Source organism: Pristis pectinata, chromosome 20 (assembly GCF_009764475.1).
Source record: "Pristis pectinata isolate sPriPec2 chromosome 20, sPriPec2.1.pri, whole genome shotgun sequence".
NCBI classification, from domain to species: domain Eukaryota; kingdom Metazoa; phylum Chordata; class Chondrichthyes; order Rhinopristiformes; family Pristidae; genus Pristis; species Pristis pectinata.
This window is the reverse complement of record NC_067424.1, coordinates 9,118,618-9,145,107: the sequence shown is the minus strand read 5'-3', so window position 1 is coordinate 9,145,107 and position 26,490 is coordinate 9,118,618. Positions and strand designations below refer to the sequence as shown.

The window sequence follows — 26,490 nt, the reverse complement described above, 5'->3', positions numbered from 1 at the left end:
ACCCGAGAGGGGCCTCGTCTACTCAACAACTTCATTTGGCAAATGCACCAGATCAGGAACCAACTGGATGAATCTTTGATACATTCCCACATCTCAAATGCATGACATTTATCTGACATCTTTCGTTTTAAACATACAGGCCATCCCCAGGTAATGAATGGGTTTTGTTTTTTTACAGATGTTCTCAAGTTGATCCTGTCTGTAAGTGAGAAGATACACAAAAATCACTCAATATGGTAAGCATCCCTCCACAGTATTGTAATGAAAGGCATCAAAAGCACGTAAGACTGGTAAGAAAGAAGTTACTAAAAGAGCGAGAGGAAACTAGTTTCTGCGGTTCATACGTCAAGAGTTTTGAATTTAATACTATGGGAGCTCATTTGTATGTGGATTGTCCACGGAGTAGATGTGGCTAAGCTGTTTTCCTTGATGGGTGAGTCCAGGACTAGAGGGCACAGTCTTAGAATTAGAGGGTACCGGTTTAAAACAGATTTCTCCTCATTTCTTTAGCCAGAGGGTAGTGAATTTATGGAATTCGTTGCCACATACAGCTGTGGAGGCCCGATCATTGGGGGCGTTTAATGAGGAGGTTGGTAGGTATCTAATTAGTCGAGGGGTCAAGGGATATGGGGATAAGGCCGGGAATTGGGGCTAGATAGGAATAGTTTTAGTTTAGCTCATGGAGCAGACTCACCTCACCTTGACAGAGGCGTCCCAGAACATGCTAAGGGAGCTTGAAAGATCTATTAGAAAGATAGTTAAAGAAATATTACATCTGCCTCTGGACATGACTCGATGGGCCGAATGGCCTACTTCTGCTCCTTTGTCTTGTGATCTTGTGAAGCTGGGGGTTCATAACCCAGGGACAGTCTGTAGAGAATACTAGTTTAGTGGGATCAAGCCAGATCAACCTTAGTTGTTGAAGACACGAGAGACTGTAGGTGCAGGAATCTGGAGCAATAAAATGAACTGCTGGAGGAACAACAGGTCAGGCAGCATCTGTGAAGGGAAATAGATAGTAAATATTTCTGGTCGAGACCCTTCATCTGGACTGAAAGATAGAGGGGAGGTGGCCAGTATAAAGAGGGGAGGGGAAGCGGTGGAGCAAGAGCCGGCAAGTGATAGGTGGGTCCTCTCCCCCTACTGCCCCGTCTGCCCTCATCACTCCCTCGATTCCATGCTCCCCCGTTCTTATCAGGTTCCAACCCTTTGTTGCCCCCACCTATCACCTCCCAGCCTCTGTCACTATTTCCGCCTTTCCCTCCTCCATCTGCCTATCACCCCTCCTCACCTGGATCCAACGAAGAGATTCCACAATCATGTTCAGTGCAGACATTGTGGGCTGAAGGGCGTGTTCACCGGTGTTGTACCATGTTCCATGTATGACCAGAGGACCTGACGTATTAAAGTCCTGACCTCTACCCTTGTTTCCATCTCAACAGATACTGCCCAACCTGCTGAACATTTCCAGCATTTCCCGATTTCATTCCCTAGACAAAACACCTTCTATTGTGCAACTGAAATCAGGAAATAAAGTCAAAGAGAACAACTGGTTGTCATTTTCCACTTTATTTTGAAAGTACTAATAAATTTAAATCACCCCTAATGGGAGATCACCTCTCTTGTTAACAGAAACATGGTCATATATTACACTGTATAAATCAAAACAGATTCACATTGTCAAATTTTTATTTCCAATTTCCATCTTAAACAAAAATGCTGTCATGCCACAAAGGCTTTCGATAATGAATTCAGTACGATCTACGTACAAGCATTTGTGTGGACCAATGTGGACCAGGTCACAAAGAGAACAAACGTACACTTAAATTAAAGTTAGATAAGGTCTCATGTCGCTGTAACAGAGAAATCTTGATCCATCCCTCCAAACTCAAAATCTCAAAAGGAGGTTCAAACTTCAAGCTAAGGGAACCGCATTTCACAATTGGCTTCCAATCTTCCCTCCCTCCTTAATAAAGAGAAACTAAAAACACTGAAAAAGTCGATTTAAAAAAAAGTATTACAAGTTTCATTTCTTTGTAACATTATTCTGCAACGACTTGCATTGACTGGTCTATGCAACACAATTGCACACAACTTGCCCAGGGCAGAGAAAGCATGCAAACACACACACACACACACACACACACAAAGAAGAAAGTTGATGCTGAAGAAGTTGAGATAGAATATTGATCAGGTTTCCACAGGACACAGTGTGGGGAAGAGGGACAAATGAGGTTAATGAGTCCCTGAAAATGAGAGTAACGTCCCATAGTAGGACTGCTCTAGTCTCCAGGGTTCCTGTCGTGGTTGGGGAATAGTGCAGGGGGTTCTGGGAGGGTTGAGAGTGCTGAGCATCGGGGGATAACAGAACTGTGCACCTGGTGGGCAAGGGGAGAGAGGGAGGGGAGAGAGGAGAAAACAATAGCGAACAATGAAAGAAGAATGAGAGAGAGGGAGAGAGACATGTACACACACATACATATGGTGAGAGAGATACATACACCCACAGGGAGAGAGAGACACCCAGAGACAGAGAGTGTGAGGGGGAGAGAGAGACACACACACAAACACACACACACACACACACACACACACACAGGGAGGGAGACACACACAGAGACAGAGGGAGACACACACAGAGACAGAGGGAGACACACACACATGGTGAGAGAGACAGAGAGGGGAGAGAGAGAGACGTACATACATAGAGAGTCAGAAAGAGAGACACACACACATGCACAGACAGATGAGAATAGAAAGGTCACATTGCCCTGAGTGTCTACGGGCCATCCTTAGCATATTTAAGATCAATACATTGATTGGCGATCGATGATCAGAGTATCCACCATTCTCAAGTGTCATTGATGCCAGTCAACAATAAACAGCCTGACGTCAAGCAGTTTCAACAGTAAAACACCTTAGAAACCTGCTTCACAGGAGCACAATTCAACTAAATTTGACAGAAAGCCTCCAAACACTAATGCTATTTAGTTTACCTCCCCATTCTCTGGAAAACATCAACCAATTAGAATCAAGAGAAAAATAGAAATTGTGAAGATTACAGAAAATCCAATTCATTAAAAACCTCTCTTAAAGGAGCAAGCAACTCTTTATATTCCAGTTGAAGCTTATTAATGATGTTACTGTAGCTTAGGTGGCGGCTCCTTTAACATGATCAAAGGTCACCGAATTTCCCCTCACCAAGCTCTCTCGGACTGGATTGAAACAGAAAGACAGGGCAGGAAGGGTAAATAGCCTCTGGAAACAAAATAAATTAAAGCCCCATATTGGCAGCCATTTATCGGCTGAGATCTGGGGAGGAAAAACTGAGGAAAGTTCTTGTAGTTAGAAAATATACTCACACACACACACACTCACACAGTAAACAGGTCGCAATGTTACTTTTTTTTTATCCTTTATACAAATATTGACATCTTTTTCCAAACATACCATTGAGTACCTGAGGGAAAAGCAGTATTTGAGAAGTCTCTGTCTGTGTCCAGCATGCAATGGGAATCTTTCCCATCCAATCAGGCCAGCCTGTCTCTTGGGTCATGAGACCAACAGAGCAGCTAACTCCAACTTCCGAGGCTGGCAGGGACAGGGTGTCAACTACACCACATATGATCTGTTCCATCTACAACTGTAGAAGTGACCCAGCATCAGATTATAGTCCCCATGAGAGTATAGCAATAAGGGTGTGCCCCCTCCATTGGCAAAGGGCTGCTAGGAAAACAGAAGGGGGTGGGGGGACGGTGGGATCTGAATCTGCTGGCATGCGAGAGCTCCAGTCAGATTAGACTCTTACCAGGATGTTACCCGGACTTGGGGCCCTGGAGGAGAGGTTGTGTGAACTAGGACTTTATTCCCTGGAACGTAGGAGATTGAGGGGTGACCTGATGGTGGTATATAAGATCATGAGGGGCATAGACAGGGTGAAAGCACATAGTCTTTTTCCCAGGGAAGGGGTACTAAAAACAAGAGGGCACAGGTTTAAGATCAGAGGCGAGAGATTTAAAAGGGACATTGGGGGCAGCTTCTTCATGTAAAGGGTGGGGCGTATTGGGAATGAGCTGCCAGAAACAGTGGTCGAGATGGGCACATTAGCAATGCTTAAAAGCCACCTAGATAAGTACGTGGATAGGAGGGGTTTAGAGGGCTCTGGGCCAAATGCTGGCAGATGGGACTAGCTCACCGAGCAACACTTAGCATGGATGAGTTGGGCCGAATGGCCTGTTTCCCTGCTGTATGGCTCTATGAGTCTATGACTCTGACGGAGCAGTTCAAAGTGACCAGGACTGGGGGCAGCGCACCTTCAGGTCTCTTCCAGAAAGGCAGCTGAGGAAGTCGTACTTCCAATCTCACGGGTGTGACGGCGAAATCGAAAGACTAAAAAAAATCCGTTAATATTCATGAATGTGTTCCTGTGCCAGTGCATCTGTGTTCATGCTAGCTCTGTGAAAGTCTCACGCGGAAGTGCAAATGAAGGGGACTGCACTTCACAGAAACTAGGACTACAAATGTTGGTTTTAGGAGGAGTATGCTTCACACAACCGCCAGACCAGGAGTAGCCAGCCTGGATGCCAGAGCAAGGATTGGGCTCACGGGACACTGAGCAGCCAACCTTAATAGAATAGAATTGCCCAGCTGATCCATAGTAACGCAATACCCTTTGGTTGAGCAGGGAACTGCATCAGAGTGTCTCAAGGTCTGTGGAGTTGTGTGGTAGTCGATGGATGAACACTGCTTCTCCTCATCAACCCCTGCTTCACTGTGATCCTTCACCACACTGGTCAATAGCCCACCATCCAGGTCATTTATCAAAGGGCTGTCACCTATAGGTTTCCCTCCAAATCACACACCAACCTAACTTGGAAACACATCGCCATTCCCTCATCGTTACTGAGCCTAAGCCCTGGAACAGGTGGTGGTCACAGGTAGACAGGATAGTGAAGGCTGCTCTTGGCATACTCGCCTTCATCAGTCAGGCCACTGAGTATAGGAGTTGGGATGTTATGTTGCAGTCATACAAGATGTTGGTGAGGCCGCACTTGGAGAATTGTGTTCAGTTTTGGTCACCCTGTTATAGGAAAGATGCCATTAAGCTGGGAAAGGTGCAAAGATTTACAAGAATGCTGACAGGACTCAAGGGCCTGAGTTGTAGGGAGAGGTTGGGGAGGCTTGGGCTTTATTCCTTGGGAGTGTAGGAGTCTGAGGCGTGATCTTATAGAGGTGTATAAAATCATGAGGGGCATAGATAGGGTGAACTCCCAGGGGTTGGGGAATCAAGAACTAGAGAGCATATGCTTAAGTTGAGAGGGGAGAGATTTAACAAGAACCTTAGGGACAATGCTTTCCACACAGAGGGTGGTATGTACAAGAAACGAGCTGCCAGAGGAAGTGGCTGGTACCAAGGAGGACAGGGCGATGATGCAATGGATTTGATGGTGTCTATATCAATATCTGAGAGGACCAATGAGGCGGAAACCAGAAGGATGCAAGATTTAAGGTTAATTGGCAAAAGTTGGGGTGGGGGGGGGGGCGGAAAAGAGGTTTTTGTATATATTATTATTAAAGAGCTGATGAAAGATGGTAGGTTTTGGATATACACTCGAAAAAGAATAAATCCTAAGGGTCTGGGGAAAGAGGCAATTGGAGAACATTGCAAGGGCTTTCAAGGACACGGTGGATGTTGTGTCCTCTTGTCTATGGGACTGGACTCTGCTGATGGCGAAAATGCTACAAACCATTAATAACCTGGGCTGTGTGAACTTCATGTTCTGGGCTGAAACAAAAGGAGCAGATGGTGACGGCGACCCCAGTGATGACGTACAGGGGTTTCATCCACCCTGACTCCACTCACACTATCCCGGCTCACCGAACTCCGCCTTCCATCTTGATAACCTGCAAGGCTCCACAAAGTGAGCAGATTTGGGATGAAGTTGAGGGCAGTTAATGGCTTCCTCCCCCACCACCCCTCAGTCCTCCAAATACCCCCACTGCACTCCCAAACCTGATCAGAGAGACCTCCCCAGGTTGCTCTGCTCAAATGCTCAGCCAGAGTAGGACAGGAGACACACACTGGCCCGGCTAATGCTGGAAAGGTTCAAATTGGTAACGTTCACCGACAGAGTCGCGGCTGGCACTAGTCGGTCAGGACTACGTGCTCGCCGTCACTGCGATATTCCACATCGGAATCATCTTCCTCGCCGTACTCGTACATCTCTCCGTTGGCTTCAGACAGCTGCGATTCCTTCAGGTCTGCCTGTTCTGACTTGAGGCTCCGAGTGTTCAGGATCACAGGCATGTTGGGATCAGGGCTGCAGGGCCGATACTGTTCCGATACTGCTTGCTGTACCGGGATAGAGGTCATCCCAAGCTGTCCGGGGTACATCATTTCTGAGGGGTGCAAGTGAACTTGCTCTTGTTGCCTGTGGGAGTGACCAGTGGAAAATGTGGTGAATGCTTCATCGAGTCACAGAAACAGGCCCTTTGGCCCATCACATCCATGCTGACTATCAATAACCATCTACACTAATCCCATTCACCTGCACTTGGTCTGCAGCCTTCAATGTATGATTCAAGTGCTGGTCCAGAAACTTTTTAGACGTTGTGAGAGTACCTGTCTCATCACCTTCTCAAGCAGTGTGTTACAGATTGCAACCGCTCTCTGGGTGAAGAAGATTCTCCTCAGAACACGCCCCCCCCCCCCCCCCCCCCCCTTACCTCTCACCTTTGTCAAGGTCAAGTTTCCTGTCATACGCACAAGTACAGCGCTTGTATGCAGAGGTGCAGTGATAAACTTACTTGCAGCAGCATCACAGGCACATAGCATCAGATACACAACACTCACAAGAAAAGCATAAATTAAACATAAATTATACAAAATTATACAAGGACAAACAATTACAATAAAAAATAAGTCCATTGTCGTACAAAGTGGTCATGGTGTTGCTATACTGAGTTAGTGATTAGGGTTGTGCAGGTTGGTTCAAGAACCGAATGGTTGAAGGGAAGTAGCTGTTCCTGAACCTGGTGGTGTGGGACTTCAGGCTTCTGTATCTCCTGCCCGACGGTAGCTGTGAAAAGATGACATGGCCCGGATGGTGGGGATCTTTGAATGATGGATGTTGCCTTCTTGAGGCAGCACCTCATGCAGATACTACTGATGTGTATAAGCTCATGTGATTGCTATGTGCATAAGCCGTGGTTTTAGACATCTGTTCGGGGAAGAGTCTCTCACTACCTACTCTATCTATACCCCTCATAATTTTGTGCACTTGATCAAGTCCCCCTTCAGCCTCCTCCGCTCCAAGGAAAACAGACTCAGCCTATTGTCATGGCTGAAACATGATCATATAACTTATGATCAATGGAAAATGTAAATCTACTAATAGCACCTTAGGCTTGGAATCACTTAAACTATACCAAAATTAAAAGAGGTTCCCAAACTGATCACACCACATGGTAGCTTTTGTCGGCAGCATTCTGGTTTCTGACGGTTCTTTTGCCAATCAGCTTCCTTTTGTGCCCTCTTGTTCTTGACCCTTCCTTCAAGGGAAATGGTTTCTTCCCCATCTGTCCAGACGCTTCACGATTTTTAAATCCTTCTATCCGATCCCCTCTCAACCTACTCTGCTCCAAGGAGAACAACCCTGGATTTGTCTGTCTGAACAAGTAACTTGGATCCCATAACAACCCTTGCTTCTCCAATCTAACCTGGTGGCTGCAATCAATCAGGAATAACACGAGTGTCACAGATACAGCATGGAAACAGGCCCTTCAGCCCACCGAGTCCACACCCACCATCAAAGATCGATTACACTAATGTCAGTCTTTTCTCCCTACTCCCCCCACGATGCTACCACTCACTTGCACACCAGGGACAAAAATCCTATCAAACCACATGTCTTTGGGATGTGGGAGGAAGCCAGGGAGAACGTGCGAACTCTACACAGATAGCACCGGAGGAGAGGATTGAACCTGCGTCTCTGACACTAGGAGGCAGAGGTTCTACCAGGAGCACCACTGTGCTGCCCTTGATGGCCCTTATCAATGGTGACTATGGAACTATTGGCGAGGCCAAGTTAACTCCTGATCTACAGGGTAATTGCACGGACTCTCAGCTGCCCCATGAGGTGGCCCAGTGCAGCACCCAGTGCAATTGGTGATGGTCACTGAAGTCCAGCGCTGGTCCAGGTAAGGTTTGCCTCTTGGTTGCTGGAGCTACTCACCCGACAGAGTAACACTGTTGCACTTCCTGCCGTCTGTACTTCATCAGTGCTTTGTATTCCCCAACCCTCAGTCTCTTCCCGTCCACAATGCAGGTCCGCTTTGGCCGAGGTTTGTACTTGTAGTCCGGATACTTCTCCAGGTGCTGACGGCTCAGCCTTGCCTGTTCCTCGTAGTAGGGTTGCTTCTCGACATTTGACATGGCTTTCCAGCGGGATCCTGAAAATCAGACACAGCATCAGCACATGACCCCAGAAGAGTTCAGTGCATTCGGCCCAGAGACAAGATATCTTTATTAGTCACATGTACATCGAAACACACAGTGAAATGCATCTTTTTGCGTAGAGTGTTCTGGGGGCAGCCCACAAGTGTCGCCACGCTTCCGGCACCAACATAGCATGCCCACAACTTCCTAAACCGTACATCCTTTGGAATGTGGGAGGAAACCGGAGCACCCGGAGGAAACCCACACAGACACGGGGAGAACGTACAAACTCCTTGCAGACAGCGGCCGGAATTGAACCCGGGTTGCTGGTGCTGTAAAGCGTTACGCTAACCGTTACAGTTAGATACGCAGAAAGATAGCAGGAAAAGGCAACGTTCAGCAACAGATTCCTGTGTGTTCATTTCTGCCCAGGGCAAAAAGCATCAGCAGTAGTTTTAATTGTGGGAAAACCCTGAACAGCCATTAACACACAGGAATTACCTCCCTTCTGGTCAGACAGCAAGCACAACCATGGTCTCAAGAGCTCCCACTCCAAGAACTGAGCCTGCGATCGAGGTGGCAGCACAGTGCCATCCTGAGGGGTTGCAGCGTTCCCATGAGTGCTGTCTGCTTGTCGGGTTGGAGGTCCCAGTCAGCACATTATTACGGACAAGGGAGAGCAGGGAGCCCTCTCTCGCTGCACCCAAACCTGCATTTTCCACAGTCCGTGAACATCCACTGGGTCTCTGAACCATGCACCCCTTGGGAGTCCGTGACAGGGTGTGGTACTAACTCTCCGTGTCCCAGCCCTCCATTGTGGCATTGTGGAGTGAGAGGGTCTCTGAACCGCTTTAACCCACGGGAACCCGGAGAAGTGGGGGCAGGTGGGGGATTATCTGTTGGGCCTGGACAGTCAGAGATGTTTTGATTGAAATAAGCAAAAAAAAATTAAAATTACTTTAAAATGAAATTAATTGGAAGAGTAATTATAAACATGAAAGTAAAATGGACAGAGCCCTTTCATTTCCCCTCCAGCTCATCAACAGGGTCAACGTACTTCACCAGTCCTCCCAGGGGTAAAGCTGAGGGGTCGGATCAAAGTGCATCTAGACTCCCTCCGCAGCTTGGCAGCGTCCCACTGTAGACCGCCTGAGGCGCCAGGGTCTGACCTTCGGACGTCTTGGACCTCCACCTGGGATCAGGCACGGGCAGGGGGCAGAAGGTAGCGTTCGGAATCAACGGTTACTGGTCAGCAAGGTCCCGTCCAATATCCAGGGCGCCCCGGAGAAAGCTTCCACTGAAATGCCTCAATTAATTCAGCAAACTGCAGATAAATGCTTGCAATTGGCAGCTCTGTGTGTCTGCTGCATTAATCATTCATTCCAACCATTTAACCTGAACACATGCCAGGGAAAAATAACACACATACCACATGCGCACACATGAATAAGCAGGTTCAATGCAACCTTGATTAGATTTGCATGTGCCCCAGGCACTCTGAGAAGTTCTGCACTGACAAAATAAGCTTCAACTCCAACCTCAGTGGAGCAGTCCTTTGAACAGATCATTGTCCACCATTTACTCTGCAGCAACTTGAATTACTCGTATGGTTTCATAGTAACATTACTGGTCCAGCAGTTCAGATTAGTTTATTGTCACATGCACCATGAGGTCTTGGCGAATGGGTTTGGAGAAATTCAACCACCCCATCTCCCCAAAGTAGCTGTGGAATTTACATACTGTGAATGATACAAAATCGAAACAAAGTGCTGGTACTTGTAATACTTTTGAAGGGAACTTGTTTTATTTCAGACTTTTGGCATCCACAATGTTTTATATCTGAACTGAGCATTATTTTTTTTCTGCTTTATACTTTCATTCATCTCCTTCTATACACACTTCTTCCAGACAGACCAGATATAAGTTACAAGCCTCTGCCACCCTCTGGTCTCCATCCTATTGCGGACATCCCCTTTTGTTCTCCCCAGGGTCCCCCCTTCTCCTCAAGATGCTCGATTTCTAACTTTCCAGAGTGCCAATGAAAGGTCAATGACCTGAAACTTTGTGTTTCTCTCTCCCGGCCTGACCTGATGACTTTTTCCAACATTTTCTGGTTTTATTTCAGATTTCCAGCATCTGCGGATGGGTTTGACAGATTCAGACTCCCAATGCAGAGGATTATGCTTTTGCTGGATTGATCCCAAAGGAAATGGCTGTGTGCCCAATCAAAATTAACAATAAGTCCTGCTCTAAATGAAAGTGTGTGTTCTGGAGATTATATTCCCAATGAAATTGACTGCTTTCTATAGAATAATATTCCCAATTGAAATGAAACGTGTTCAAGTAGATTGATATTCCCAATGGAGCAGGCTACAATGAGTATCTGCTAGATAGGAAATTGCATAAGGAACTAGCATCAGAATAGATTAATTTGCTCCTTCAGTTGATTTTGTTTCAATGAGATTAAGGCTGATTTGTTACCATAAACCTGCCCATTTCTCTGTCGTTCTTAATCCCCTTGGTTAATTATAAACATGGCTTTGGATTTATTGTTAACAGTTAACCTGGCATCAACTGTAATATGTGTAGAAAGATCCACACTTTCACCAATCTTGTGTAGAAGTGTTTCCTCGAAGACTGGCTTGGATTTTGAGACTCCTCACTGCTTCCCCTTCTTCTCCCAAACCCCTCCCCCCTTCTCCCAAATCCCTCCCCCGTCCCCCCTCTGCCCTCCCAGCCACCAGAAATAATTTTGCTCCATTGGCCCTATCAGTTCCCCTAACCAGCTAACAAACTTCAATCAAATCACCTCTTTGTAAGTTGAATGGACATCCTTGTTTATATAACCTTTCCTTACAATTTAATGCATTGTATTAGATTAGGGACTCAGTCAGAAGGTAGGGATAATGGCACACAGATTCATAGTATGTCCCTGGTCTCCTCATGTTTGCACCAATTCTAATTTCACTGCAGGAACAAGCAAATTCCTTACCCAGTATCTTACTGATGCTGGAGTTGTGCATGTCAGGATAAGTCTGAAGAATCTTTCTTCGTTCATCCTTTGCCCATACCATGAATGCATTCATTGGTCGTTTGATGTGCTCATGATTGCTGCCTCTGGATTCATAGCCTTTTGCCCCAGGAAGAGTCAAATTTCCTGATGCAAACAAAAAGAATGAACTATGACAGAGTATTTGCTGGCTTTCTAGAACATAGAAGGGAACTGATGTGTACAGAACATCGGCTGTTATTGCAAAGTGGATGGAGTTTAAAAGTCTTGCTACAACTGTACAGAACACCTGGGACACTGCACCCAGTTTTGGTCTCTGTACTTAAGAATATGGTTGCATTGAAGGAAGTCCAGATGAGGTTTGTCAAGCTGCTTCCTAGGTTGAGAGGGATGTCGAATGAGGAAAGATCGAGCAGGTTGGGCCTATACTCACTGGAGTTTAGAAGAATGACAGGTAATCTTATTCATAGGTGATCTTATTTGGGGTGGCAGAGTGGCGGAGCTAGTAGAGATGCTGCCTGACAGTTCCAGGTTCGATCCTGACCTCGGGTGCTATCCAACGAGCTTGCCCATTCTCCCCACAACCCCATGGGTTTTCCCCAGGTACGCTGGCTTCCTCCATGTCCCTGAGATGTGTAGGTTGGTAGGTTAATTGACCACTGTAAATTACCCCTAGTGTGTAGGTGAGTGAAAGAATCTAGGGGGAGCTGATGGAAATATAGCAAGAATAAAAAGAGATCAAAGTAGGATTAGTGTAAATGGCTAGTTGATAGCATGGACTCGATGGGCCAAATGGCCCATTTCCATGCTATAGCTTTTTATGACTGTGAAATCAGTGAGGAGCAAACTCCTATCCTTGGAGGAGTGGCAGTGGCTGAATACTCCTCACCAACTATAAACAACCACTCCTCCTCCATTGAAAGCTGGGGTGGGGATGAGAAAGACACAGGTTACCTGGCAACAGATCCCCGCACCCTGCCCTGGGAAGAGGTATCACGCCACGCACCTTCAGACTCATTGCCGATGTTGAAGTCCTCATTCCCACTTGCTGCTCTGCCATCATCTCCTTGCTTTGTGTGCGGAGACTCCGTAACCCTCGAGTCCTGTGGGGAGGCGCAGGGTTAGAGCCAATGCCTCCGGGAAGAGCAACGGCAAGCAATCGCAGGAACAGAGCCACCCCGACCGCGCCACCACGGGAGAGAAAAATACAGAGCCAACTCAATGCAGCAGAGTTATCCCAACAATACCCTAATGGGGTAACATTTCCCCATGAACCACAATATTGGGAAGACTGTACCACGAACTTAATCTTTCATTATTTTAACCATTTATTTCCTTTAAATAAAAACAATTGTAAAATGTTGGTAGAAATTAACTCCTTCATTCAGAAATGGCCTTAGTAAAGTTTTTATTGCAGTGCAGTGATTTACTAATACATTTTTACAACTTAAGGAAGGGTCTCTTGCCTATCGGACTATTGAGGCTTTTATTTTATAGCTGGTACATCGTAGGATCTGGAAGTCAATGAACCAGACTGACCAGATTGACAGATTGACCAATGAACCAGTACCCTGGGGAAGAAATGGCTGGGTGCTGGGGACAAGCAGATCCAAGGATGGAGGGAGGTACTGGTCAGTGGCGCTGTAGGAGATACATAAGAAGCAACACTCTTGTGGAGAGTGGTGGCGATGTGTTCAACTTGCATATTATAGTTGAATGCACACGGTTGCTAGCAGTTCTCCTCCCCGCCAGCAGGGGTCACGGTGCTTGGCGAGTTGGTCTTGTGTCATTGGTTGTATTCTGAGATACAACAGGGGTGGAGAAGAAAGGTGGTTTAGAATCGAGTCAGACACATAATAAATCTGCACTGTGAGCAGAAGGGAGGGGAAGGTTTACTGAAGTCAGTGAGTGGATAAGGATGAGTGGGAAGGGGGGCAGATTCCAGTTACTGGACCCCTCACAAATATCAGAGGGTGACTGTCACTCAACCGGTCGCTGTGCCTGCCTCAGATTCTCACAGCCACGATGTCACAGAGAGATACAGCAGGCAAACAGGCCCTTCGGCCCAACAAGTCAGCACCGATCCTACCTAACCCATTTTATTCTCCCAACATACCCATCAACTTCTCCCAGATAAGACTATTGAATGGTTCCCTTGTATGTTGAGATGGACTCTTGACCTCACAACTACCTTGTCGTGACCTTGCACCTTATTGTCTACTTGCACTGTACTTCCTCTGTAGCTGTGACACTTTACTCTGTACTGTTATTGTTTTTACCTGTACTGCCTCAATGCACTCTGTACTGACTCAATGTATCTGCACTGTGTAATGAATTGACCTGTATGAATGGTATGCAAGACAAGTTTCTCACTGTACCTCGGTACAAGTGACAATAATAAACCAGTACCAATACCAGATTCTACCACTCACCCACACGCTAGGGGAAATTTCCAGTGGCCAATTAACCTACCAACCCGCCCGACTTTGGGATGTGGGAGGAAACTCACGCACTCACAGGGAGAATGTGCAAACGTATAATCTCCAAGGCTGAAGACTCATGCACGCCATTGTCATCCACAGACTCAAATATTCCAGCTGCGTATCTACCTGCCACCCTACATAACCTCATGCTCATCCAAACCTCTGCCGTCAAGTCTTGTCCATCCAATAACCTCCACATCTGCCAACTTACAGTGGCACCCCTCTCAGCTGTGTTTCAATTTTTAAATTCTTATCCTTGTTTTGAAGCACTTCCTTGCCTCTCTCCTTCCCACTCCCAAGGTCTCCTCCAGTTCAACAAGTTTTGGAGATCCTGGCCTCTGAATGCTTGACCACTGGCAGCCATCCTTGCACCTGCCAAGACCCCAGGCTCTGGAATCGCCTCTTTCAATCTCTCAACTCTTCTCTCTCTGCTGACCTATAAAAACTACAAGAGCTGGGAATGCAATGAACAGAATTAGCTCTTTTTCTGGCAACATGGCCTTCTTCCTGTAAACCTCCTTGACCAAGACTTTGATTGCTATTAAGTCTTTGTGGCCTGGTGTTTTTTTCCCGTCAGCAATGTTCCCAAGAGATCCACAGGATGCTTTTATCATGTTAAGAGGCTGAGGGATGACCTTATCCAGGTTTATAAAATTATGAGGAGCATTGATAGGCTGTATACTCTTCCCCACCCCCGACCCCCACCCCCAAGGCAGGGGAGTCCAAATCTAGAGGGCATAGGTTTAAGGTGAGAAGTGGAAGATTTAAAGGGGACTTACAGGGAAAATATTTCTCGCAGAGGGTGGGTGGGTATATGGAACGAGCTGCCGGAGGAGTTGGTAGAGGCAGGTACAGTTACAACGTTTAAAAGACACTTGGACAGGTACATGGGCCAAATGCAGACAAGTGGGACCAGCTCACACTGAAGGGCCTGTTTCAGCTCACCAGCTGAAGGGCCTGTTTCTGTGCTGTACTATTTTAATAAAGATGCTACTGAAGTACAACAAAAACTGAAAAATACTGTAAATATTCAGCAGGTCAGGCAGCATCTGTGGAGAGAGAAACAGAAATTAATATGTCAGGTCAAAGACCCTTTGTTGGACCTGAAGTGTTAACTCTTTCTCTTTCTATAGATACTGCCTGAACTTCGGAATATTTCCTGCATTTTCTGTTTTTATTTCAGATTTGCAGTTCTTTTGATTTTCTCTTACAATTCTTATCCTTGGTTTGAACAAGGGGAGCACAGGTAATGCTGCAGTCTTGCAGCTCCAACAATCCAGGTTCATTCCTGACCTTGAATACTGCCTGTGTGAAGTTTGTACATTCTCCCTGTGACTACGTGGGCTTTTTTCCAGGTGCTCTGGTTTCCTCCCACATCTGCCAAATTACTCTGGCACCCCTCCCAGCTGTGCTTCGATTTTTAAACTCTTATCCTTGTTTTGAAGCACTTCCTGGCCTCTCTCCTTCCCACTCCCAAGGTCTCCTCCAGTTCAACGAGCTTTGGAGATCCTGGTCTCTGAATGCTTGACCACTGGCAGCCATCTTTGCATCTGCCAAGACCCCAGGCTCTGGAATCGCCTCTTTCAACCTCTCAACAATTCTCCCTCTGCTGACCCACAAAGACTTGCGGGTTGGTAGGTCAACTGGTTATGGTAAATTACCTCCAGCGAAGGTGGTGATGGAAGCATTAGCATGGTGTTAATGGGCGAGAGAATAGATTATAAGGAAGTGAAGGAATGGGATTGTTCTCAGAGCCAGCATAGACTTGATGGGCTGAATGGCCTCCTACTATGTTGTAAAGAAATATGGATCATATGAAATGTTTCCTGACCTTCCCTTTCCCATCTCCAAATCCTCTCCCAGCCCCTACAAACTTTGGAGATCACTGGTCTCCAAATGCCCCACCACAGAAACATTGATCAAACACTGACACCGGGCCACAGACTCATTCAGGGAGATTTTCTTGCTCGGTGATTGACCCGAAATGTTAACTTGGCTTTGCTCTCCACAGACGCTGCCTGACCTGCTGGGTATCGCCAGCATTTTCAGCTTTTAGTTCAGATTTCTGCCACCAGCAGATCTTTGCTTTCCAATTATTGTGGAAGTCCGAGTGGTGGTAGTGGGCAGAGAAAGGGGTAGAGATTGGTGAGCTGCCCACTGCACTGTAAAGGCATAGGAGGTCAGCAGCTCGAGAGTTAATGGCAGTGAAGATTTTCAAGAAGGGGACAGGTAGGTTAAAGTTGTTTTCCTCTGGTCTGCACTGACCTTTTCCTTCCTGCCATTGTTTACAGCTGGACTTTCCATGGCCCGACTCTTCCCAAGAAAGATCTGCTTTGGACTCTGTGTGGCCTTCCCGACTGCATCCTGCTCCACCGGATAACCTGGAGGGCACAAACCAAACTGGAACATAAGCTCGCAGCCAGCTTCCCACATTCCAGAGACTTAAGCTAAGCTTGCAGAATCAGCCCATAGGGCACTGAGGCAGAAACTTCTGGGAATGAGATGGAAGGTCAACTTCAGCCAAGGCAGCATGCACCCAGTGGTCCCGACCACGAAGCCTGTGTCAATGGACAGCAACACTCAATTTCAACCTTCTCCCCAGTTTCCCACCCTGCTACAAGCTCAGGAGAACCATGACATCAGGAGGAAGTGGGAAACTATTTCCACTGGGCACAGAAGGCTTCATTTAAAAAAATTAAACCTGGGGGCTTTTGAGAGTGAGGCAAAGAAATACCCCCACCAACAGTGGGTGGTAGAACTTTGGAATTCTGTTCCGTAAGCACCGACTGATGCCAGGTTAAGTTAAGAATCTTGAGATTTTGCATCAGCAGAGACATTGAGGGACAAGGAGAAATGTTGGCTACTTGGATCTAGGTCACAGGTCAGCTGTGACCCAATCTTACGCTAAGGGGACAGAGTGGCCTCCTGTTCCTTTACACGGAGGGCCTCCTTTCTCCTGAGGATTGGACCCCTCGTAGTTAGAGACAGCCCTTTGGAAGGGGACACACTGGAACAATTTGGAAGGGCCTGGGGAGAGTAAACACAAAAATCACAAAGGGAATTCATAGAACACTACAGCACAGTACAGGCCCTTCGGCCCACAATGTTGTGCCGACATTTTATCCAGCTCTAAGATCTATCTAACCCTTCCCTCCCACATAGCCCCTCATCTATCATTCATGTGTCTATCTAAGAGTCTCTTAAATGTCCCTAATGTATCTGCCCCCACAACCTCTGCTGGCAGTGTGTTCCACACACCCACCACTCCATCACCATTCCATCAGAAACACGGTGCAGAAAGAGGCCATTCTGCCCAACCAGCTGGCTCCCCTCTATCCTCCCTCATTTAACTCCATCAGTATTACCCTCTATTCCCTTATCCCTACAACTTTCCCAGAGTCCCTGAGCACAAAATTAGGAATTTTACTCTCCATGTTACTGTGCGTGATTAATTAGTTGAAAAAAATTTAACACATCAAGTTATTATCCCGTTAATCAAGCAAGTAAGATGACTTCTACTCCTTATCTACATGCACCTTTCTTTATGCTGCTATCATTACATATCCACTGCTGGTCATTGGAAACAAGGCCAGCATTTATTGCCCATCCCTCGTGACCTTTGAGATAGCAGTGTGGTGGTTGCCCTCGTTCATGAATTCTATGTGGCAATGGAACTGCCTATCAGGGCTTAATGATGCTGAAGGACTGGTACGGGAAGGTGCTAGACTTGAGAAGGAACTTCCAATGCACCTACTGCTCACATCCTGCTAGGAAGTGTGGAGAATTGGGAGTGGGGTGGGGCGAGGTGCTGTCGAGGAAGATTTTACAAGTTGTTGAGATTAAGATGCATTCTGTTTTAATTCGAAACACACAAGGCAAGGGCCAATTCCTGATAATTCAGGGCATTAAAGTTGGAAGAGTGGACAAGGTGAATCAGGAAGCATGGGTGTGAGTCGTTAAGACAGAAAGTCAGGCTTTAAGCAGATCCGCCCTCAAGGTCCGAGAAAAGTGAAGTTCAAATGGAAGGGGGAACAATGAATCCTGATCGCACTGCAGTGAGAGTCAGAGAGGGAAAGGCGGGTTGCCCGTGTTGATGCCTGATACGGAACAAGGGAAGAACAAAGGAAAGGAAATGCAGAATCAGTGACTATAGGGACACTGAGGATCACAAAGGTGTGTGATGCAGACAGGGCTGGTTGGAGATGACGTCAGACTTGGGATAAATGCCGATCAGAAATTTAACTTTGCCTCATACTGCGTCCGAGAGTCAGAGGACCAAATCCTGAGCAAGTTGACTCAGGCTTCCTAGAACGTTGAGGGCCACAGGGAAATGTTCAAGAGGAGAAAAGAAACCAAATTATTTTAGAGGCACTAGCACTGGAGAGGAGAGTAGTTAACTGAATCCACAGAGTAGGAGTGAAGTGACAGCCAACAGTCCAAAATGGCCCTCAGATCACTCCTACACCATCTCGTTATCCAGTCCTCCAAGGGTTGGATGGCAGTGAATGAGCTGTCAGTGCAGGATGATGTTAGCCCTTGTCTTGCCTCCGGATATTGGCAGAGGGAAGACAAGTCGGACCAGGGGAGAGAAGGGCACGGACAGAAGGAAAGATGCACAGATGCACGTGTAGCGCACAGACACTGACAGACAGTTGCACAGAGACAGGGACAGACAGACAGTCGTGCAGGGACAGAGACAGACAGTCACACAGGGACAGAGACAGACAGTTGCACAGGGACAGAGACAGACAGTCGCACAGGGACAGAGACAGACAGTCGCACAGGGACAGAGACAGACAGTCGCACAGGGACAGAGACAGACGGCTGTGTTCTACACAATAAGTCACAGAGGCACACACCACACACCACACATAGAGGCAAACACATGTGTACATCTTGTATTGGAAATGAGATCCCAACCTTCCACGTATTGGCACTAGTGCTGTCTCACACCTGCTCACTGGGATAACCAGGATGAGATTGACATGCAGGAAGGAGGCAAACCCTACCACCGGGAAACAGATACTGTGCACCCTTCCCAGTGCCTTATACCTTGCCACTTTCTCAGCTGTTTGCTCTTGAACTCAATGCAGAAGAAACAGAGCAACGTTGAGGACCTGCATTTGTTATGATCCCTCACATCTCATGGCACCATGGACATGTTTCTGAAGAGGAGTTAGTCCGCAGTTGGACAACCCAAAGTAATACTTCCCTTAATGGAAGCACCTTTTTTTTTAGGGGTTAGTGGTTCTGTTTAAACAGGAGGGGGGAAAGCTGCATTAAATGCATCTCAATGGCTGTCCACTGTCACTTCTAGTCTTTGCTTCACTAGGAACTCTCCTGTACGGAACTTACAAAAGCCGGAGAGAAGGGAAAAAAATGTTAAATCATCAAGGACTCAGATTGACAGAGGGGGCAAATGTAATTGGGCAAATTTTGTGGGATCACTGCATTTACATTTCTTCCTAATTTTCCACTGAATGGACACCACTATCAGCCCAGTACCCGACCCAACGACACACAACTTCCTCCAGCATCACCCCCACCACCTCCCAGCTGTTTGTCCTCGTAAACCCGTTCCTCCCCAAATTCCTACTGGCTCAGATGTTTTTGCCCCCTCCAGAGGGAAGGTCACCTGACTGTGGGGCTACGCTGGGAGGTGTGGGTGACAGCCCCGACTTAATGTCTGGGGAAAGTGTTACACTCCTAGCACATCACAAAAAGCTGCCAAATGGTCCTCTGGCTTCACATACAAGGTTAAAATGTAAAAATGAATAATTACTGACCCCAGTGATTCCTCCAGAAAACTTCTTTACTTATCATTTCTATTAAAGAAAGGCAGTTGAAAAGGAAAGTTAGTATCCTATTAAACAGAGATCCCCACCCAACACAGCAATCCTTCAGTCAAGTCAAGCACACAGCCGCATCACCACTTCTGCTGGGAGCACAATGATGATGTGCGAGTGCTGGACTCTGAACATGGCTGAGCCCAGCACGGATTTTCAAAGACACAATAACTTGCCTGTGGGAATTTTCTGAACATTCTGGTCACCCAGAGCACAAGAAACAGCTTGCAGTCAAGTCGTGAAGGGGAAACCTCTCTTACCCTTGGGTCAGCTACAGCTCGAAGCCAGTGGGATTCAGAATCACGAGCCCCCACTGTCACAGGTTCCGTGTCAACCGTGTGTCGTTTCAGATTGAAACCCTGCTGCATTCGACCTGAAACGTCGACGATTTCTCCCCACCCCAGCAGATTGTGAGTTATTCCTGATTCCAGCAACTGCAGTCTCTTGCGTCTCCAAGGCAAGAATAGCCAGCAGCATGTCTGACTGGTAAAACTGCACAATGGATCTTATGGATGTTCTTATAAATGTTCTTCTGGATCCCACACAGACTCACATTATTAGGTCCCATTCTGTTAGTGTTCTGACCCCTTTAAACCTTATAGCAAGGGTCCTCCTCTGCTCTGACAGGATGGGCTGGTATTCCTATAGTAAGGAAGTTTCTTGCCTTGTACACGAGTCAGGCCGCTTTCAGAGAACCATCACTCTCAATGGTTTTGATGAGCTTAGATTTTTGTCTCTTGCAAAAGTCACAGGGTGGTGCAATCAGCTAGACGGGAGGTCTTTTAACCTCTCAGACCACAGTTCAAGTGCAGCTAGGGCAACAGCATGAAAGTTTCCTCACTACACAGCTATTGGTACGGTGCGAGTCATCTGAATATCACCCTGGTATCTCAAACCTGCCATGAAGTTGACCATCAACTGGCAAGACATTTTGGGAAAGCAGAACACATCTCACTGAGTGGGCACTGGGGCACACTGGGGCTTTACTCCATATCCAACGACACTACACCTGATCCGGGATTGCTTCCTTCCATCAGGAATCCAATTCCCAGTAAAGTGGAGCTGGGAAAGGGTGGTTTAAATTTAGCCACTGCAGTCAGGAGGCCTGTGGGACTGGTCGGAATGGAGATTTTCACCTAGAGGGGGTAAATTCAGATAAAGTGATGAGCTAAGACTTAGGGAGAGAGAGTGGAGGAGAGAATGGAAACTAATGCTAGGCTCCTCGGGGGGGGGGGGGGAGAAAATTAAAGGCAGAATGAATACTGATTAATGGTCAGCACAGACAATGTGGGCCGAAGGGCCTGTTCAGGTGCTATACTGTTCCATGTTCTATGATTTAAATGTGCAGAGGTGCAGAGGTAGGGGATTTGGGACAGTATTTGCTGGTGGGAAAAATTCAGAAAGAACATCATTGATAAAGCGGAAAATGGAGACAGAGGGAAGCAATGGGATTTTCCAAGGCATAAAAAGATTTGTTTTCCATCGTTTTCAAGGTGTACATTAACGTGGACAACAAAGAATCTGGCCAGATACCCAAAGTTCAAGTGCTGGATGGGTGCAGGAGCTGAGCGACAGCAAGTCTGGAAGTAGCAGATGACCATCTCAAAAGACAATAGGCATCAGGACATTTGACATTGAAGAGCTCACCAGAAAAGTCAGCCAAAGGACGATTAATGGCTGGTGGACGTATTACACTTGGGAGAGATGAAGGAGTTAAATGAAATGAGTGTGTCAGTGCTCCAAAGGGAATGAAGGTGATCAGAACAGAGTGATGTGGCCATTGGATCAGGATAGACTGGAAAGTCTGAGCACTGATCGTCTGAGCACATTGGTGAGGGCAGGGAACTCAGATCTATGGAGACACAAGAGACTGCAGATGCTGGTATCTGGAGCAACACACAAACTGCTGGAAGAACTCAGCGGGTCGAGCAGCTTCTGTAGGGGGATAGGAATCGCTAATGTTTCGGGTTGAGACCCTGCATCAGGACTGAGTGTGGAGAGGGGAGATGGCCAGTATAAAGAAGGGGGGGGGGGGGGGGGGGGGAAGGGGTGAGACAGGGGCTGGTAGGTCATTGGTGGACCAAGGAGGGGTGAAGGATGATAGGCAGATGGAGCAAGGTGAGGAAGGGGTGGAGTTGGGAGACAGACGCAGGTGGGTGAGAGGTGGAAGCAGACAAGGAGATAAACAGGAGATGGGACCAGGTGGGGGGAGGGGAGGGTGAAGGCGGAGACAGATACTGGAGGGTGAAAATCTGGGACACAAAAGCTACCAGGGCTGGAATCTGTAAGTAAGGAAAGTGATAATGGGAACCATCGGGGAGAGAAGGGTAGGTGGAACCAGATGGGGGAGGGGATCCGTGTTGGATCAGATCTGCACTGCTGGTGAGACTCCTCTGCCAACTTGCCTCTTAAGCCACACCTTCCAAATCCACCCAACCAAACCGCTGCCTGCTCTTTTCCTACTCTGCTTCTCTCTGCTGGACAAAGAGATGTTCAGACTCGATCGTTTTTGATGATTATTCATCAGCCTGACCTCACCTCAACTCCATTTTCCTTTTCCTTGGATACTGCTCGACCTTTTTGTTTTTATTTCAAACAATCACTTCAAATAGCAGTTTCTGCTTGTGCGTCAGACAATCGATAGTGCTGCCAACTTGAAGCAGGAAAAATAAACAGAGTAATTTCTCCCCCATCTTCTCTTGGGACAGCCCAGCTTGTGTTGAGGCACAGGTTCAACAAACGTAGCCAGCCATTCAGTATCCTGCCTGTGGACCATCTGCCAAGTGCCACACAGGCAGAGAAGGTGGTCTGCAGGATGCTGGCCTTCATCAGCTGGGGCATAGACTATAAGAGAAGGGAGATCTTTGTACAACTTTACAAACCTCTGGTAAGGCCAGAGCTGGAATATTGTGTGCAGTTCTGGTCACCACACTATAGAAATGATATGATTGCACTATACAGGGTACAGAGGAGATTTACCAGGATGAATCCTAAAATGGAATGTTGCAGGTATGAGGAGAGACTGGATGGGTTGGGTTGGGTTTGTTTTCCTTGAAGCAGAGGTGGCCTAGGGTGGACATGATAGAGGTGCACAAGATTATGAGAGGAATAGAAAAAGTAGATGGTAAGAAACCTTGCCTGGTGGCAGAGGTGTCTAAAACTACAGGGCACAGGTTTAGGGTGAGAAGCAGGAGGGTTACAGGGGTCCTGAGGAAAATACGTTTTATCCGGAGGGTAGTTGCAATCTGAAATGCATGAGGCAGGTACTCTCACAACGTTTTATAGAGTCACATAGCATGGAAACAGGCCCTTCGGCTCAACTGGTCCATGCTGGTCAAGATGCCTATCCAAGCTAGTCCCATTTGCCAGTGTTTGGCCCATAATCTTCTAAACCTTTTGGATCCATGAACCTGTCCAATTGTCTTTTAAAAGTTGTTATTGTACCTCAACCACTTTCTGTGGCTGCTTATTCTACATACGTACCACCCTCTAAGTAAAATAATCTGGATGAGTATGTAAATTGTCAAGGCATACAAGGCTACAGATTGAGTGCTGGAAAATGGGATTAGTACAGACGTGGTGGGCCAAAGGGCCTTTTTCTCTGCTGTACGATTCTGTGACCCATGGGCTGTTCTTCAAAGGTGGAGTGTCTGGCTGAATCTTTGAGCAGCAAAGAGGTGACAGATAGGAGCACAAATACCCCTTCCTCCACCCCAACAGAATCACAAGGCCCAATGCAAGTTACCTCTGGTTAACAAGGATGACGGCGTGCTGCATTGCAACTCCGCTGCGATTGCGAAGTTGGAAGGCGAGGGACCTCTCCTGTGTTTAGCCTGTGGAGGCGAAGGGGACTTTGAAGTGTCTCCACCTTTTGACTTGGCTGTCAGATTCAATGGCTGGGATGCTTCCTCCTAAGTCAAGGGAGAATTAAAGGGGGAAGATTAGATTTTCCACTCAAGGCAAAGTTCCCCATTACCCTGCTCCCAACTGGTGTTTACAGATGTTCAAAAGTCCATCAAAAAAGATGCAAATCAACTTAAAGGAGAATTTGAGTTAGATTATCTTCCCAAATCATGCACAACTTTTGATTATGGAGACACAAGAGACTGCAGATGCTGGAATCTGGAGCATCACACAATCTGCTGGAGGAACTCAGCGGGTCGAGCAGCATCTGTGGAGGGGAAATGAATTGTTGACATTTCGGGTCAAAACCCTGCATCAGGAGTCCTGATGCAGATTTCACCAGTGAAGGAAATTACAGGTATTCATGCCTTTACCAAGAAGGTTGGGCGAGGCAAGGCTGAACAAGGCAGTCAGATCACACTGACTGGTTGGCTATCGGACAAGTGACAGAGATCCTGGGCCCAACACATTGATGCAATCACAAAGAAGGCACACCAGTGGCTCTACTTAGTTAGGAGTTTGAGGAGATTCAGTATGTCACCAAAGACTCTTGCAAATTTCTGTAGGTGTACGGTGGAGAGCATTCTGACTGGTTGCATCACCGCCTGGTATGGAGGCTCCAACGTACAGGATTGCAAGAGACTGCAGAGGATCGTAGACTCAGCCAGCTCCATCACAGGCACAACCTCCCCCACCATCGAGGACATCTTCAAAAGGCGATGCCTCAAGAAAGCCGCATCCCATCATCCCTTCTTATTCTGGTTTCTGTCCTCTTCCTTTCCAGTCCTGATGAAGGGTTTCGACCCGAAATGTTGACTGCTTATTTCCCTCCATAGATGCTGTCTGACCTGCTGAGTTCCTCCAGCACTGCTCCAGTAGTTTAGCTTTATGTTGATGTACTAGTATACCATTGATCCAATCAAAACATGGCTTCAAGTAGACTACATTGCCAGGAGGCACTGATTTGTGACAAAGGTTTATAGATATGTATTTATTAGCTCCAGGATGTGACTGTCATAAGATAGTCTGGCATTTATTGTCTTCAAACCACAGTCAACTACATAGTTGTGGTTCTGGAGCTGCCATAGGCCAGATCAGATAAAGGCAGATTTCCTTTCCTGAGGATATTCATGAGACAGACAGGTCTTTACGACAACCAGCCTATTTGATGGATGCTGTTACTCATATACGCATTTTGTTTTAAATTCCAGTTATATTTAATTGCCCAAAATTTAAATTTCCCAGCTTCCATGATGGGATTCAAACTCATGACATCAAAAATCAAGTCCATCAGACACAGATCCAGTAACTTGACCATTATGTTACTGTTCTTTTCTTCGATAATGGAAAACAAAAAACACAATACAGTGTGGCTGTGGTTAGAAATGTCAATTAAATGGTCACATCATTTGAAATATAGAGGCAAATTGAACAAATTCTAAAGTGGTCATGTCCCACCAAAGCTGAGAAGAGACGGCCCTACAATTGTTTGGTGGTCAGGTTTCAGATAGCCATTCGGAACAGGCCAACAGGAGAATGGCCTCCTCTTCTGGAATCTATACAAGCTCCCAGGACAACCAAGGCGAATCAAGACCACAGTAAAATGCTTCATCTAATGGACTGGCCAAAGATTCTTGATATCAAGTCAAGAATGTAGGAAAATCAGGTTTAGCATCTAGGAAAGACGAACTGGATTTCCACATGACCTGGGAGGAGACTGTTTGGCCCATCAAGTCTATGCCAGCTCATAGAGAAATCCCATTCCCCTTTTAATTTTCCCTGTAACCTATTCTTCCCCTGGATTCTACCATCCACCTACACTATGGGCAATTTACACTGACTAGTTAACCTACCAAACAACACACCTTTGGGATGTGGGAGGAAACTAGAGCACCCACCAGGTCACAGGGAGAACATGCAAACTCCAAATAGACAGCACCAGAGGTCAGGATTGAACCTGGATTGCTGGAATTTTGAGGCAGCAGCCTTACTCGCTGTGCCACTGTGTCACTAGTTTATGGTGAGCAGATGGTTGATCAAGTCAGATTGCTGGAGAACTTGAGTTCACAGAGATAATCAGTGCCACTGTAAGTTCATTCCCAGATGTTTTTGGCCTCTTGGATGATGATGACAATGCTCCTGTGAAGCACTTTGTGACACTTTCCTGGTGGAACTGCACAGTATAATTCTGCATTGTTCTTGTAGTGCGCAAGAGCAGGGGAGCAGGAATAGGCCACTTAGCACCTTGAACCAACTTCAAGATCATGGTTGCGCTGATTTTGGCCTCAGGGCCACTTTCCTGTGTCCATTTTCCTCGACTCCCCTACAATCTAAAAATCTGCCTTGAAGATGTGCAAGTGTCCATAACTCTCTCGGATGGGGAATTCCAAAGGTTCACAACCCTCAGAGAGAAGAAATTCCTCCTCTCTATTTCTGACTTAAGTAGTTGGCCCTTCTTTGTCGATTTCCCAGAAGGGGAAACATTCTTTAAACTTTTTAAACTTTATTTATACAGCACAGTAGCAGGCCCTTCCGGCCCAACGAGCTCGTGCCGCCCAATTACACCCACGTTAACCTACTAACCCGTACGCCTTTGGAATGTGGGAGGAAACCGGAGCACCCGGAGGAAATCCACACGGTTGTGGAGAGAATGTACAAACTCCTTCCAGACAGTGGTGGGAATTGAACCCCGACCGCTGGCACAGTAATAGCGTTATGCTAACCACTACACTACTCTGTCGCTAACGTTCTCTCGGCATCTGAACCACTTCTCATTCTTCTAAACCCCTGCAGTATAGACCCAGCCTTCTC

The 26,490-nt window shown here is 46.8% G+C and overlaps 1 protein-coding gene across 1 annotated transcript in view; it reads right to left on the bottom strand.

The window, feature by feature from the left end:
• Window positions 1–1,561: 1,561 nt before the first annotated feature.
• The window catches only part of LOC127581027 (transcription factor SOX-13-like), a 168,215-nt gene continuing 143,286 nt past the window's right edge, over window positions 1,562–26,490 (bottom strand). The window contains exons 9-15 of the mRNA XM_052035084.1: window positions 23,522–23,687; window positions 19,717–19,755; window positions 16,196–16,311; window positions 12,454–12,550; window positions 11,430–11,594; window positions 8,235–8,451; window positions 1,562–6,431 (exon numbers count right to left, since the gene is read on the bottom strand). Coding sequence (XP_051891044.1) covers window positions 6,146–6,431; window positions 8,235–8,451; window positions 11,430–11,594; window positions 12,454–12,550; window positions 16,196–16,311; window positions 19,717–19,755; window positions 23,522–23,687 — 1,086 coding nt within the window. The 3' untranslated portion in view covers window positions 1,562–6,145. The remainder of the gene's footprint in view (window positions 6,432–8,234; window positions 8,452–11,429; window positions 11,595–12,453; window positions 12,551–16,195; window positions 16,312–19,716; window positions 19,756–23,521; window positions 23,688–26,490) is intronic.